The following is a 15,558-nucleotide window of genomic DNA, read 5'->3' as shown; positions in this document are numbered from 1 at the left end:
ACCAATCATGTCGTAGTCCTGCAAACAAACAAGGACCTTGTTGAAGGATATGTGAAATAGATCACTTGACTTCTTTTGGATCTAAAATGGTTTGTTAACCAACCATATTTGTTAAAAGTACGTGAAAACGTGTATCAGGCACAACAAACTTATTGCAGATTGGAGGTTTTCCCAATAAATAGGATTGAGACTTTTGAGCCGGGTTGCCTCCAAACCTAATCAAATCCATCGCATCACCATCCCAAGCCAAAGTCAAGGAAACAGTGAATTTGGCAGTGATGGAATCAATGGTTTTCATGGGAAGAAACTTGAAAAGAGGGAACTAGGGTTAGAGTTTTAGTTTAACTTGGAGGCTATACAAGATAAAATGGTATTTCTCTCATAAATTGTTTTTTGGTCATATTTCCTAGTGGGAATTTTTTATTTTATTTTCTTTTTATATACAAATATGTGCCTTTTCATAATCTTTTTTTACTCTTTTTGGGATTGTTTATCTAGAAGTTGATTTTGTTACATTGTCGTCTTGTTAGAAGGCACATAGAATTTTTATTAAGCTTTTTAAGTGCTTTAGTAAATGCCAAATATTTCTTTAATGTCCACCAAAAAAATATTCCTGTAACTCAAAAATTTCAACTTCTTTCCCCAAATGCTGCTAAAATAGAGTTTTTTTATTTATTTTGGGGTCAATTTTAGACGGATGTTCTGGCATGAGGATGACTTAGGGTGCGTTTGGGGGGCTTTTTTGCTCCCTTGCTTATAAGCACCTGACCTGTGTGCGTTTGGTAAACCTGCTTTTGCCCCGCTTTTGGCAGAAGCCACTGCTTCTTTTGGTCGAAAAGCTGAAGCCAGCAACCCCATGCTTTTAGAAGTAGGCAAGGGCTTTTCTCACTGTAGCGGGAGTTACTATAGTTTAATGAAAATTTTGAAATACCGGGTTGTGTCCTCTCTTCCTTTCAGCAATTACACCACATTGCCATCAAACCCTTCTCTTCCGTGTTGAAAAGTGAAGCCTCCAGCGCTGCGCAATGAACACGCACTTGCATCTCGCTGACTGCCTCCTCTCATTCGTGTTTGAAGCCTCAATCCAATCCCCAGATTTTCGTACCAGGCTCTGAAAATCGAAAGCTTTGCAGGTATTAAGAACTCCTCCCTTTTCCATTTCAGTTCCTATTTCATCTTTCATTTCTCAATCTATGATTCCCTATCTGGGTTCTTCTTTGATTCGCTTAATGCTCATCTGGGTCATGCTTTTATATTCAAATCCTTGTTTGCAATTGTTATTGAGTAAGCTTGATGGTTTATAAGTTCACAGTTTCAACCAAGAAGCTGATTACTAGAATCTTGTTTGTCAAGAGGTGCTCGCCTCTTGTTTCCTTTGTTTGTCTTTTCAATTACCAATTATCTAGCTGCTACCTTGTTTCTATATTGCTATGTGACATTGGGTTTATGAGCTTAGACGAAGTGCATGTTTGATCTGGGATTTTGGTTGTTTTTTTTCAAATTTTGCTAGCTACAGATTGCTTGGTTTTCTAATGTTGGAAGAAATGAGTTTTTTTCTTTGAGAAGCATGTAACAGTAGAGTTTTGAATTGCTTTAGGAGAGTTGTTTCTGGAATTTGAACTCATTAGTGAGCTTACGAAGTGGTTTTCACGAATCAAGTCAATTGACATATAACAATCGGAACAGTTGGTTTCTCAACTTTCTTTGTTAATAGTGGTTTTGGGGATTATAGGATTTTAAAGTTTTCTTTTTTCTCTTTTTGTATGAAATTCTGCACAATCTTAAATCTTGGGTGCCAAAGAGTGATCATTTATTTTTAAAAGTTTGCTTCTCTGGATATTGGTGAAAGTTCCCCAAGCTATACTCTTATCTTTTTCTCTGCTGAGTGTTGAGTTGTTTGCAGATTTGAAAAGTTATGACTTTTCAGTTTGTTTCTTAGAAATATTGGGTTACTGAATTTGTTCCTGGAAATTGGACCATCAGTTCTAAAATCCAAGTCTTTTCTATATCCTAGTTTTGGGAAGTTAATTTTCATTGCCTTTTGAATTTCATTTGCAACTTTGGATCACATTGCAATTGCGATGAAATTTGAATCTACTTTTAAGATTTTCTATATCATATTCCCTGAGTTTACATCTGCGATATATATGAGTCTCCTTTTCTAGGTCTTAGCAAATAATGTGTATGGGTGTGTTGAGCCTTCTATAGTACAAGTTTGTTATATGTACTGCAGTTGAGTCTTATAACATTATTCAATAATGTCCAAAGTTCATACCATCTATACATAATGTTTTGGTCTATGATTCGATTCTTTCAAGTTTCAACAGGGAGCTAAAGATCCAAAATATGGTTGAATATGTGTTTCCATGACTGTAAATTTTTATGGGCACCTGTCTTTTCCAATAACTGGGATACCTTCTCTTGACTAATGCAACCAATGTTCAATATCTTTTGGAAAGACCTTTGTTGTCTTTTACATGTCATTTATTTGTGAAAGACTACTTATAAGTGGTATATTTAAAAGTGTATCACTTGATTGCTTACTTACCATTTCATGAACTTGTCTCCGTCCAGATAAGATTTGATATATTGAATGTTTTTCAGCACTTCTTATAACTGGCCAAAAATGTTTCAAGAATTCATGTGTTTTGTTTAATTGAATCACTTGTGGCGCATTTACAATTTTTCTAATGACCTTGAATATAATTAAAGGGTTAAAGAGGTTCTTTTTGGTCCTATATAATTATCCATCTACTTTCAAACCAAATCATTGTATTCAGATGGTATAATGATCATACCTTTTTAATCAATTTAAGGTAAGGATTTTCTCCTATCAGTAGTACTATTTTGTACTGCAGTAAGGTCTACCTGCAAAAAAACTTTTTAAATAGCTCAATTATTTTCAGCAGCTTGGCAGCCTTGTTTGAATCTCAATTTGTATTTACTTGAATTATGCTACAAATTTCTATCAAATTACATCATTGGTTGCTCAGTTGGTTAATTGTGGTTTTGGGGATTATAGGATTTTAAAGTTTTGAGTTTCTCTTTCTGTATGAAACTCTGCACTATCTGTCTTGCTTAACTAGTGGGTGCAAAAGACTGTTCGTTTATGCTTAAAGTGTGCTTCTTTGCACAATGTTGAAGTTCCCTAAGCCATTGCTATGTCTCTTTCTCTGTGGAGTGGTTTATTTTACTTACTATTGGAACTAAAAAGTTTTGACTTCTCAGTTTGTTTTCAGAAAGATTTTCCTAAAATATTAGGTAACTGAACTTCTTACTGGAATATACGGGGACATGCACATCGTGATAGGCATTTTGTTCACGGTGAAGAAAGAGAAGGTGATGGGTCAAGTCATGGGATAGAGATGGATGATGATGTAGAAGAAGAATATCATGGTCATGGTGCACAAGAAATGGAAATAATAAGAAATAGCATTACTCAAAGTTTGATGAGTGCGAGTAATAACTTGAACATTTGAATGTGTTATGAATTTTTTTGTGGTTACTTGATGTGAACCAGAAACCAATTGTTATTAATGTTACTAATAAATTTGTATAAGTTATTTTTAAAATTGTCCAATATTAATCATATGCTCGCCATAATTTATAAAAATTGAAAGGTGACAAAAATGAATAAGGACATAATAAAGGTAAAAAAATAATAACAAAAGCATTTGATCAACATTGTATTACCAAACAATCAAGGCAAATAATCTCTCATGTCCAATTTGGTCATTCCACAAATAAAAAGCATAAGTCAGTTTGAATTTACCAAATACTTTGCCACTGACAGCACTTAAAAAAGCCATTTTACCAAACACTCAGCTGCTTTGCTTTTCAGCTATTTTTTCTCAGAAATAAGCAGAAGCCAGCTTTTCTGAAAAACACAGCCATTTTATCTTTTGGTTAAAGAAAAATGACGGGGACACCTGGTCCAATTACTAAACAAAGCCCACCCGATTGACTTCAACGATAACTGATTAACATTTTCCCTATTGACTAAAGTCAAGAAGACCCTTACCCAGTCACTCTATTTATTTGAACACTTTAGAGTAGATTTGTGGGAAATCAAGTAATAACTGAGAAGTGACAAAAAATAGACGGAAGTATCAACTTGATATGATTTGAAAATCTAGATATTTCGTTGATCACTATTAAAAGTTGGATTATATTCTCTCTGGTATAAAAAAGTTTAGATCCGGTTGATAAAATAGGAAGGAAAATAGCCACGTTAGAGGCTATTATAAACCGTTGGATAGTGCACCCAAGTATTATACGCCGTTGGATGTCAAACGACTAGGTTAAAAGTTTGGCAAGCGACGGTTGAATTGCCCGGGAAAAAAATTTAGGCCTGAGAATTGTTGTCCATTCCCTCCCACAGCCCCCTGTGTGTGAGAGAGCTGAGGGCGCGTCACACGGGCAATGAGGAGGAGTGTAATGGACCAAACCGTTGTCTTAGGCGAACCCACCAACCTCCAACACGTTGTCGTTTCCCTGACACTTCTCAGGCTCAGTTGCAGAGACGACAAAAAAAAGTGAGTTTTTATTGCTCTTAAAATTGAACAAGGATGACAAATAAGTAAGCATGGCCATTTTGGTTTATGTTGTTTTTGTTTTTGCTCATTACCCGATATTAAGCTATTTGGCTATGGAAGTATATTCCTGTCTCTGTGTTTGGGGTTTTGGTATTGAGTGGGAAATTTGGGTTTAATTTTCATGGTGGGTGTTGGTTTTTTAATAATGGGTGCATTAGGGTCCCGGAATTAACTCAAAATAGGTGGTATGTATAATGGGGTTTTGAATTTTGAGCACTTGGAGCTAGTTAATGATGATGATGGGTTTATCTTTAGGAATGTAAGCTCCCTATGTTGAGCTAAAAGATATTTCTGGATTGATTGAAATCTTAAGAGAATAGAGGAGATTATTGTATATACCCATCAAAACAATTGTACAAGACTACAAGTTACTAGAATGGCAGGCTCCCTATGAGGTGTGTACATCCGGGTACTGATATGAGAGCTTAAATTTGTAATCTAGGATAAGAAATTTTTGAAAATACTGATATGCTATAGTAAAGCCTTCCAGCATACCTGGAATTTACATATTGCAATACTGTCTTGGCTAGTGTTTTCCAGTGCAATGATAAGTTTTGGGTGTTACTAGTGCAGGTCAAACGTATGTCTGTCTCGTTCAATCTTTTGTAAATTGGCCGTAAACAACTCCTAATCTATGCATCTGACGAAGCAAAGATGCTGGTGAATAAGATAATCGGCATCCATGAATGAAAAATGTTTCTAAACTAAGGAAGAGTGATTTTAATCTTTCCTTTTTCTCATCTTAGATTACTGTTTTCTTTATCTTTCTTGGTTTTAGAATAGTACTTGTGCTGACTGGAGGTTTTAAAAGTGGGACGCTGCTTCACTTAAAATCATCTTCCACTTTCTCTGCAGATGCTTATTATTGCTACCTTCTGTGGAGTTATAATGAATGTCAAAAGAAAGTTCAGAATTGATTATCAATCTCAGGTCCTAGAAAATGGGGTACTAATAGGAGCTTGGGAACTGGTGTTTTACTCAAGTCTCATGACAATGTTCAAGTGTATGGATTAGGCTTCTAGTATACAACTTCAAGAACTCACTGGTAGGATAAACTATAAGCAACTCCAGATGCATCAACTGATGTCCGTCCGCCTATGGATGAATAGCTATGACTACTTCCCTTTTGAATTTGTCATCTCCATGTATCTTTCTCGAGTCTTTATGTATTAAAATTGTTTACAAAACCAATCCTGTTCATTGTACTATGTATTTCATTGCAGGCATTAAATGCTACAACAAGTTACCTCAGAAGCTTCAACCGAAGTATGGTGTTGTCACATGTTCAGAGGGCGAATTGGCCAAGAACTAGTCACATATATATCAGGAAGAAGTTTTGTTTTGTAGTTGGTTGCTCGTGCATGCTGTTTGAGGTCATCCTCCTTCCTATTTCTGCTGTGACTTTCTTTGCATTGCTCTTTTTATTTTTATTATTTCTGTTTCCTTTGCACGCAATTTAATCTTAATAACACTCAAATTTTTCTTCATATACAGTCATCGATCTTATGTTGCTTAGAACGTATGGATTGTTCTCGTTTTTGTTGTCAGTTATGGCTCTTTTGATAATCATGAATGGTGTAAATATGTGCGGGAATAGAAACAGTGAAGAAAAAAAAAAAAAGAGCGTTACATAGGAAAGCATGTATGTTGTTGGAAGAAGTATGACTCTACCTAGAAACAAGCATTTTATTCGTGTCATGATTTTCTATAGCAAAGGGTCTTTTGGGAGTCATAAAATTTCCCCAAAACAGCCAACTTCTCTCACTGCATATATATAAAATGCAAACACAGAGATTTAGAACAAGCAGAGGGATAGGTCTGAGAGTGTTTCTGCTTGACACTGTTTTCTCTCCTTTTCCAGTCGAGTGATAACAAAGTGAAGAGTTTGGTGAGTGGTGGTTAGTACTGCTCGCCGGTCTCTCTACTCAAGAGTGAAAGGCATAGAATCACAAGTGGTGATGGTTTTAGGAGTGGGATCAATGGAGTTGGGTTCAATGTGGACGGTTCTTTTGTGCAGTACTAGCTTTGTTGGTGTTTTTCTGACCCTGCAGTGGCTTCTGATGAATGTAAACCGGTGGCTCTATGAAACACCCTTGGGCGAAAAGCAGTACCGTCTCCCACCTGGTGACTTGGGTTTGCCTTTCATTGGCAACATGTGGTCCTTCCTCAAAGCCTACAAGTCCACTAAACCTGAAACCTTCATCGACTCCTTTGTTTCCAGGTAAATACCACCATTCTCTCTAGTAGTGACTGTTAACCTACATCGATTGCTAGAGTTTGGTTGCCCTCTTCTTCTTTCTTTTCATTCATCATGTGTTCAGTGACTGATGCAAACCAGGAACGTACTAGGGCATTATGGTAATTTACTGCAGAAATGGCCATTCATGTCATTTTGCCTGTCATATTCATATGTACCTAACCATCACCGCCCTTAATTTACATGCATGGAGGACACTTGTAGTGGACAGCCTAAACACACGGTTTGGCTGAGTCAGTGTTTAGGGTTTTGGGTTTATCTAGCAGAATTGCCCATTTTGTCATTTTTCCCTGTCACATCTATGCATGCTTGACACTTGTAAAGGAGAGCTATCACACACAATCTGTCTGAGTGCCCCCACAGAGTCTCATGCAAATACTTCCTATCTTTTACAAAACGTTTTCTGCTATGAACTGCACAAAGCTTTGTCAGTCAAATTTGTGAACGGTCATTTCTAATTCTTCAGCTTAGGGCCAAAAGTTTCAAAACAAGAAAAAGATTCTTCAGCTCTTAGCTGTCTTGATCCACCTGAATGAGTCATAGGCTCAGGAAGGCCCACAGCTTGCAAAGCTGGACTTATCACCAATGGAACCATTCTTGTGGGAAGTCACTCAAAAGGTTATATGAAATTTCGGGCTAATGACAAACCATTCGTTTAGTGGTTTATACTCGGTAATAAATCAGATAGACGAATAATGTTTTGATCAATCATTCGACTTCATATTAGTTTAAGCAGGTTTGAACTGTTGTTATGTTATTTACAACGCTATGTCCATAAAATTTGGCAATTTAGCTGACTTAGTTTAATTACATTCTGGGAACAACAAAATACCCAGATTTGGAAAAGTTGGAATCTACAAGGCTTTCATGTTTGGGAGTCCCAGTATCATTTGTACAGTGCCAGAAACATGTAGAAGAGTTTTGACAGATGATGATGCATTTAAGCCCGGTTGGCCTGCTTCCACCGTTGAACTCATTGGCAAGAAATCATTCGTTTCCATACCCTTTGAAGAGCACAAGCGTCTGAGAAGACTAACAGCAGCTCCGGTCAATGGTCATGAAGCATTGTCTATGTACATACCATATATTGAGGAGATTGTTATATCTTCTTTGGAAAAATTGGCCACCATGGGACAGATGGAGTTTTTAACTCAACTCAGAAAGATTACTTTCAGAATTATTATGTTCATATTTCTTAGCACAGAGACTGAGTCTGTGATGGAGGCTCTAGAGAGGGAATATACAGAACTGAACTATGGAGTTAGAGCCATGGCAATCAATATCCCGGGATTTGCTTACCATAAGGCACTTAAGGTGACACACAATTAAGTTGAAGTCTTTTGGTATTCTACAAATTAAATTATTGTATTTTGTGTCAGCACTCACTCGATTCATTTTAATTACAGGCTCGAAAAAACCTTGTTGCTATTTTTCAATGTAGTGTAGATGAGCGCAGGGCCCAAAAGAAGGCTGGCAATTTCTTCAGAAAGAAGAAAGATATGATGGATGCTCTGCTGGATGTTGAAGACGAAGATGGAAGGAAACTTACAGATGAAGAAGTCATTGACATTCTGCTAATGTACTTGAATGCTGGCCATGAGTCTTCTGGCCATACCATCATGTGGGCGACTGTTTTGCTACAAGAACACCCGGAAGTGTTGCAGAGAGCCAAGGTACTTCAAGTTTTTGGAAACTCAATCAAGGTCAAGTTCTTTTATTATGTGTTATTATTTTCTGATTCATTTATTTTACTTTTTGCATCCGTACTCGATCCACATTGGTTGATTCCATAATTGGGAAATTGTCGAGCCTATCTAATGAGAGAAAGTCAGTAAACAACACTGAATTTTACATCCTAATATGCGAGTCTTATACTGTTAGAATATGAATGTTTGTATCCCTGTGTGTACAGTGTAATGTGTGCTGCTTTGAAGCTCCATTTGGATTGAGTTCATCATTTGCAATAAATTTTGTAGAATTGTGTTTCTCTGATCTTGTTTAATATCTTCTGATTTGGTGTGTCCTGAACACTTAAAAATTGGAATTCATAATCATCATTGTTAACTGCAGGCAGAGCAAGAAGAGATTTTAAAGAGGAGGCCACCAACACAGAAGGGACTGACACTTAAGGAATATCGAGAAATGGAATATCTTTCTAAGGTAACTTCAAAGTGATTTCACTTTTGTTTATATTCAGCCTCGACCAAGTGATTCCAACTAACCATTTCAAACTCATAGGTGATCGATGAAACTCTTCGGTTTGTATCATTCTCACTCGTGGTGTTTCGAGAGGCGAATAAAGATGTCAATATAAATGGTTAGTTAAGATTTTCTTATGTACCTCTCTATTGCACATGGGTCCTGAGTCCTGAGTCCTGAGATGCATAGCACGTGTACTCTTGAGGATTCATCTTTTTGTTTATCTACTACCGGTTGATTTTGAACAAAATATTGGGACACCCCAGTGGTTTTATGGCATTAATTTCAGGTTATATCATTCCAAAGGGATGGAAAGCTTTGGCCTGGTTTAGGAGCGTTCACTGGGATTCTGAAATATATCCAAATCCCAGAGAATTTAACCCTTCTAGATGGGATGTAAGTCACTTTCAATACTGATGATTATGACAATCATATAGTCATTGATGTCTTAGATCTGATATATGCGTTCAACTGCTTTGGCTGGCATAGAACTATACACCGAAACCAGCAACTTTTCTTCCCTTCGGAGCTGGAAGCAGGCTGTGCCCGGGAAATGATCTTGCTAAGCTGGAAATTGCTATTTTCCTACACCATTTTCTTCTTGGTTATGAGTAAGAGTCACCTTGCAACCATTTCTCTCCACATCCAAGATTGTAATGTTCTCTTATTTACTGTAATTAAATTGGTGATGTAGGGTGGAGCGAATTAATCCTCAGTGCCCAATGATCCACTTGCCTCATCCTAGGCCAAAAGACAACTGCTTGGCAAGAATCAAGAAATGTGCGCGTTCACGTGCATAGAAGCAAATTCAATTCCTACAGGACCTAAAATGCAGCGGTTTCGGCTGCCTCATATTATGTTCTATGTTTTGCAAGCTTTGAACTTGGATATCTGCCCATTTGTTAGCATTCCAGGAGCCAGTATGCTTCCAACAGTGTGGCAGCAAGTTTGAATTTGCGGTTTAGGTTTAGCGATTAAGGGGTTAGTTTCTGGCAAGAAAAGGCAAATCTATGAGAGCTGGGAATTGTGTTTGCAAGAATGTTGTGTGTAATCATGATTTTTTATTTACGAGTAGTCTTTTGCAGTTAATCCTACCACCACCAATGTTTCATAGTTTTACGAGTAGTCTTTTGTGCCTGGTCTTTGTAGTATATTGGTGCGTTACCTTCATTGTTGATTTTTGTTTGCCACCTCTATGTATGTCTTCATTTGCACCAAAATCTCCATCTCTTGGCCTCGTCGGTAAATTTTATTGAAGGAGCAACTTTAACCATTTGCGAACACTGCTCATTGCCTCATTCTCTTCTTTAAAGGCATGGAGTATTCAGATATTGGGAAGAACCAAGGTGAAATGGATTGACAGATTCAGGAAAGAACGCCTCTCAAAGTCTCACACAAACCCAAAGGCCAAGAAGTGCATTTTCAAAAGTACAAATACTCACCACTAAACACTGGATTTGTCCATCACTTCCACACCCATCAAGATTAAAAGCGGATGACACGGGTGTTATAGTTCTCCTGTTTTCTGTTGCATTGGAGAAGATCGAATCCTCGACTTGGCCTAATAGGCTAATACTAACATACTCAACCTCCTTAGCTCCTTCACAATTGAATCCAGGATTGAGATAACGTAGCTTAAATCGTAAGCAGCTGTAGCTTTTAACTGATGAAAGCTGCTTTTTACTAAATTTCATAAGCAGCAGTTTTTTTTTATATATTGAGAATGTTACAAGCAGTAGCTTAATGATGTAACTTTTAAAATAAGCTGTTTTATTAAAGTTTACCAAACACATTTTCCTACTTAACTTATAAGTCGAGAAGCTTTTTGCACAACCTAAACTATGTCATACTAGGCCTTAATCTAACCTCAACGGTCTGCCGTGTGATATAGTTAGAAGCAAATGAAAAATTTAGGAAAGAAAAAAGAATATTAAAAAAAAAAAAAAACAACAACAACAAATTTGCAAAAGGTTTTCAAGACTAGAGCCAGAGACGAAAATTGGCCCAGAGAAAAATCCCAAAAGGCAAAACAGCCCAGCGTTATCTTCAACTCAAAGGCAAAAATGGCAACGGCTAGTTTAGCGAGACGAATAGGCATGGCTATTGTAAAAGCCACCAACAACACAAGCTCTGGGAACGGTTGGTTCAGCCCTCACATGGCTGCTGCTTCTCGTGCCATCGCTGAACGTATCCCATTGGTTGATCTCGTTCTTGAAGTCAGAGACGCAAGGGTACGTACTCTGCTACTTCCATTCAATATGTATACTTATGCACTCCATGTGTTTGATGAAATGCCTCACTCACATTCACTAGCTGTTTTCTCTTTCTTCTTTCTTTGAATATGAAATTTTCCAAGTTTTAAGCTCTGGGTTTGTGAGGTTTGGTCCTTAGCTTGTAGAAAATGGTGCAACTTGGTATCTCGGTTTTCGGTTTTGGTGCAATCCCATCAAAATGACCTATAACTGCATTTTTGTTTCCCATAGTTATTTGATTACGTAGATTCCCGTTGCTTGCTATTGAGACCAAAAGTATCTTGTAATGCATTTCCAATTTGAAGGTAATTCTCGTTGCGGTTAAGAAAAAACTTGTTAACTATGCTCCCAAGGGAAAAGCATTGCTTGAATTCTTAAATGCAAAATTTTCAGGCGTGGTTACAAACTATGTTCTGAAGGATCATTACCGATTTACTTTATACTACTTTCAGATTCCATTGTCATCAGCGTACAAGCAATTGGAGAACTACACATCCTCCTCCAAGCGAATCATAGTAATGAACAAGGTGGACCTTGCGAATCGTTCCCAGTTGAAGGTGTGCGTTGTTCAGCAATTTAATTTTCTTTCCACATTAGATATACTTGGGGAAAAAAGAAACACACACACACACAACAACAACAACAACAATGTTCAAGCATGAAGTTTTAAAAGTCTGATCAAAGTTCTGTGATCTAACATTTGAATCTGTTCCATAGTGGTGAGTGAGCTCGTAGATAGTGAAATATGTGATGCCTTTTCTTTTCTTTAATTTGTGTTGTGGATAAGTTACTTGAAGCACCTATTACACTGGGAAAATTACATAACGCCTTGGTTACCATTAAGATGATTGGGGTAGGGTGGAGTGAATAGTAGATGTCCCTAACGTAGATCCTATTTACGTCTTCCCCTTATAGGCAAATTAAACTTGTGTAATTTAAGCACAGTGAAACTTATAGCCAATTAGTATTTATGATGCAAATCACTCTTATTTTTCCTTCTATAATAGTTTTGTATTTCTGCCATTTATAGGAATGGATGAAGTATTTTGAGAAAAATAATTGCATTTCATATGGAGTCAATGCCCATAATAAAGAGAGCATTAAGCAGGTAACTGTATTGTTTGTTTTTTTTTTTCATTAACTTTATTAAATGCATATCTTAGTCATAAACAAAGGCACGGTTTGATTGTAGATGGCAAACTTATCATCATGATGATAATAGTGTATGGATAATTTTTAACCATATGTATGAGTTATGTATGTGGTATTTTGGATCTCTGTGTGTGATATAGTTATAAAAATCAAATTCCCCTTCAATTATTTTTGGACTCAAACTTAATTCAAACAATGTCTTGTTCTGTTCTCTTTTCCTGAAGAATGCATCGATTCAGTGTTTCTCATGTTCTTTTGGTTATTACTCTTTTAAGTTATTGCTCTTTTAGTTCATTCATTCCAAATGGTGTACTTCGTCCAGTTTTTGAACTTTTTGCAAGCTCGTGTCAGAGAATTGAATAACAATGATAATTCTAGTTATACTGCAACGATATTGCTACTTGGAATTCCTAATGTTGGTAAGTCGGCCCTTGCCAACTCCTTACATCGAATTGGGAGGATTAGTGCAGCAGGTACCACTTTAAATCATATTTTATTAAGCTTCTTTTATTCTTGAGACTTGGATTATGTGGGGGAATATCCTCCTCTGTTATGTTCTCTAATTCATTCCGGAAAATTGGAATAGAAAAGGGAAAGTTGAAGCATGCTACAGTGAGTCCACAGCCTGGTGAAACAAAAGATATAAGCAGTTTGAAGGTTTGTAGACTTTGCCTTTTGACACATATGTTGTGGGAAGCTTGTCTTATATATGTTAATAAGAGGGTGGATACTAGGGATAAGCACAATAGAGGGTATGGGTGCATCATTTAGGCAGCATATTGCAAAAAATGTTTCAATTCGAAATTTTCTATAAACATACAAAAACTTATTTTTGGTTTTATTATTCTCAGATCAAAGGCATTCCATACAAGTATTTTTCTCCTTGAAAATTTTCAGTTCCTGCAGACCCCATTGCTGTGTTGACAAGAATAATGGTTCCAGAAAGAAAAAGAAAAAAGAAAGAATTTTTAAATCCAGATCCCTGATATATGTTAAGGACTTGGGTCTTTTGATCATTTGCAGATCGGAAGTCATCCCAATATTTATGTTTTGGACACACCAGGTGTTTTGCCTCCAGAGATTCATGATGTAGAGGTCTGCACCAAATTAGCGTTGACAGGTACAATCATTATGGATACTTTATTTCTGTTCCTTGGGTCCAAATGGGTAAAGTAGCTGGTCTGACAGAGTAGATCTGTGCTTCCCAGAGTGAGTTACACACACTTATATGTGGTATGACTGAGATGAATGAGAATTCTGAAACCTTTGAGATACCATATATTCATGTTTTCACTTTTGAATGCAGGAACCATTATAGATTGTTATGCTGGGGATAAAGAACTAGCTCAGTGTTTTCTGGCTATCTTGAACAGAAGCGACGAATACAAGAAATGGGCAAATTTGTCCAGCAGTGAGAATGGTAGAACATTGATAGACCACAGTATAGAATGCTCAAATAGCTCGAAAGACATCAAACGGAAAAGAAGATACTCTGCAGATCACACACAGGTTTGCATGCTTATCGTCAGCACCAAGAACTATGGTTTTCTATTTTGTTTTCATAATTGATTAAATTGATTTTCCTTTTTAAAATCCCCATAGTTGATTTGTAAATGATGTTAGGGTAAGAAGCATCTTATAACTTTATGCAGGGCTGTGGCTTGTTGACAGTAGTTTAAGATTTCTTGTGTTAATAAATCTGTCCCCTTGCCAACATGGTGAAACAAAATCTTTTAAATACTTTTCACTTATGTCTATGCGAAAAAAATGAAGACACACCATTCTGATAGATGGTCTAAATTGTTTTAACGTTATAAGAATTGCTTTTATTGCAGTTGGAAAAAGTCTTTTATATCTTATAATACCTCAGGAGTAACAATGGTATGACAAGGATAGAAAAAGGGCTATTAATAGTTTTCAAAATTAATGTGACATTTGTTTCTCCTGCAGGATTTCATAGTGCAAGATGTTCGTCAGATTCTCTTCAAAATCATATCGTTTTTCAATGGTGACATGGAGGATGAAATGCTTATTGAGGAACAGATCAAGGCCCTGCAAGGAGTTTTTCAGTTTCCTCTGGAATCCACAAAGATCACTCAATATAAAGCCGAATCGAAGTTATTGAATCTTTTTCGCACTGGGAGGCTTGGACATTATACCTTAGATTCTATACCAAGAAACCTCTAGTTCTTTGGGACTTGGTGTATAATATATGAACGCGATTCTCTGCTAAAAGTACCCAAGATCAAAAGCATGAAGTCATTTCCTTTGAGTCACCCCCTCCACAAGCTGCTAATTCTTTCCTAGTTGACTTCTGCGAAATTTCCAGGTCTAGAAGATCTAGTGTAATTAATCCTGGGAGGTAGCTTTCTCTTTTAGCTATTAGCTAGGTTCCAGTATCCATAAATAACCTAAAAAGGTGGTGATAAATCAGCATTGTTAATTTTCAGATTTCATTTGAAATCTGAAAATGAGTCAACTATATGGAAAGTAAAATATGGGAAGGATTTCAACCTTATCCTATATATTCATTTGCTGTAAATTTCGAAGCTTTGTGTTTTCGTGCATTGATAGAAGATTTTTTCGATTTCCCTAGTTTTAAGTCGACATTTTTAGACCAAATCAGCTAGAATGAACTTACTAATCAGAGAGAAAAAAAGAAGTGTAAAAGTTCTCTTTCCCTCCTTCAACTTGTACTCGAGGAAACACCCTTTTGGTAAAGCTTTCTAATGCCATTCTCAGGTAGAGTCGTTCGATATTTTTAAAGAAATGATATTTTTCCAAGTCAACTATTATGCATGATAAAGGAATTTTTTTTTCTTTGCCTTTTTCTTTACAAAGATACTGTTCATCTGGAGTTTACACTTCTAAGAATCAAAGAAGATAAAATTTCAGAAATATAGAAAAACTAAAACTAAAATTACATGACACATTGCGGTTGATTTTTTTCTCTCAATATTTCTGAAGTTCTTACATGACACATTGTACATTGTGTTTGCTGCACAGACAAATATAGATAGATTTGAAGAGGAAAGTAATCAGCTTAAACCCACAGAAACTCTGCAAAGTGATTTTCTTCTTTGGGATCCCATGCAAGGACTTC

General features: G+C 36.6%; 2 protein-coding genes and 1 long non-coding RNA gene across 5 annotated transcripts; all 3 read left to right on the top strand.

Annotated features, from left to right (window-relative positions):
• The first annotated feature begins 792 nt into the window (after positions 1 to 792).
• LOC112176516 lies at positions 793 to 3,572 on the top strand. The gene is made up of 2 exons (XR_002926967.2): positions 793 to 1,133; positions 3,229 to 3,572. It is a non-coding gene; the product is annotated as an uncharacterized LOC112176516 (long non-coding RNA).
• A 740-nt stretch (positions 3,573 to 4,312) lies between these two features.
• On the top strand, positions 4,313 to 10,298 carry LOC112181788 (ent-kaurenoic acid oxidase 1). Of its 3 annotated transcripts, XM_024320189.2 has the most exons (11): positions 4,313 to 4,535; positions 5,451 to 5,968; positions 6,457 to 6,816; positions 7,689 to 8,166; positions 8,259 to 8,525; positions 8,923 to 9,012; positions 9,091 to 9,169; positions 9,341 to 9,447; positions 9,541 to 9,662; positions 9,746 to 9,895; positions 10,074 to 10,298. In XM_024320189.2, the coding sequence occupies exons 3-10, from the start codon at positions 6,554 to 6,556 to the stop codon at positions 9,849 to 9,851; spliced, it is 1,512 nt and encodes a 503-aa protein (XP_024175957.1). In that variant the 5' UTR covers positions 4,313 to 4,535; positions 5,451 to 5,968; positions 6,457 to 6,553; the 3' UTR covers positions 9,852 to 9,895; positions 10,074 to 10,298. The 3 variants fall into 3 exon arrangements, with proteins under 3 accessions (XP_024175957.1, XP_024175958.1, XP_040368876.1); XM_024320190.2 differs by having other exon boundaries at positions 5,819 to 5,968; positions 9,746 to 10,148; XM_040512942.1 differs by having other exon boundaries at positions 9,746 to 10,148.
• A 596-nt stretch (positions 10,299 to 10,894) lies between these two features.
• On the top strand, positions 10,895 to 15,058 carry LOC112181789 (DAR GTPase 2, mitochondrial). Its single transcript, XM_024320192.2, has 8 exons — positions 10,895 to 11,282; positions 11,756 to 11,860; positions 12,334 to 12,411; positions 12,778 to 12,928; positions 13,042 to 13,112; positions 13,479 to 13,575; positions 13,762 to 13,964; positions 14,406 to 15,058. Exons 1-8 carry the CDS (start codon positions 11,115 to 11,117, stop codon positions 14,640 to 14,642), a joined length of 1,110 nt encoding a protein of 369 aa, XP_024175960.1. The 5' UTR covers positions 10,895 to 11,114; the 3' UTR covers positions 14,643 to 15,058.
• Positions 15,059 to 15,558: the final 500 nt, after the last annotated feature.

The sequence above is a fragment of the Rosa chinensis genome, chromosome 1 (genome assembly GCF_002994745.2).
Source record: "Rosa chinensis cultivar Old Blush chromosome 1, RchiOBHm-V2, whole genome shotgun sequence".
NCBI lineage: Eukaryota > Viridiplantae > Streptophyta > Magnoliopsida > Rosales > Rosaceae > Rosa > Rosa chinensis.
The sequence above is the reverse complement of the archived record's forward strand: the minus strand, read 5'-3'. Positions and strand labels throughout refer to the sequence as shown.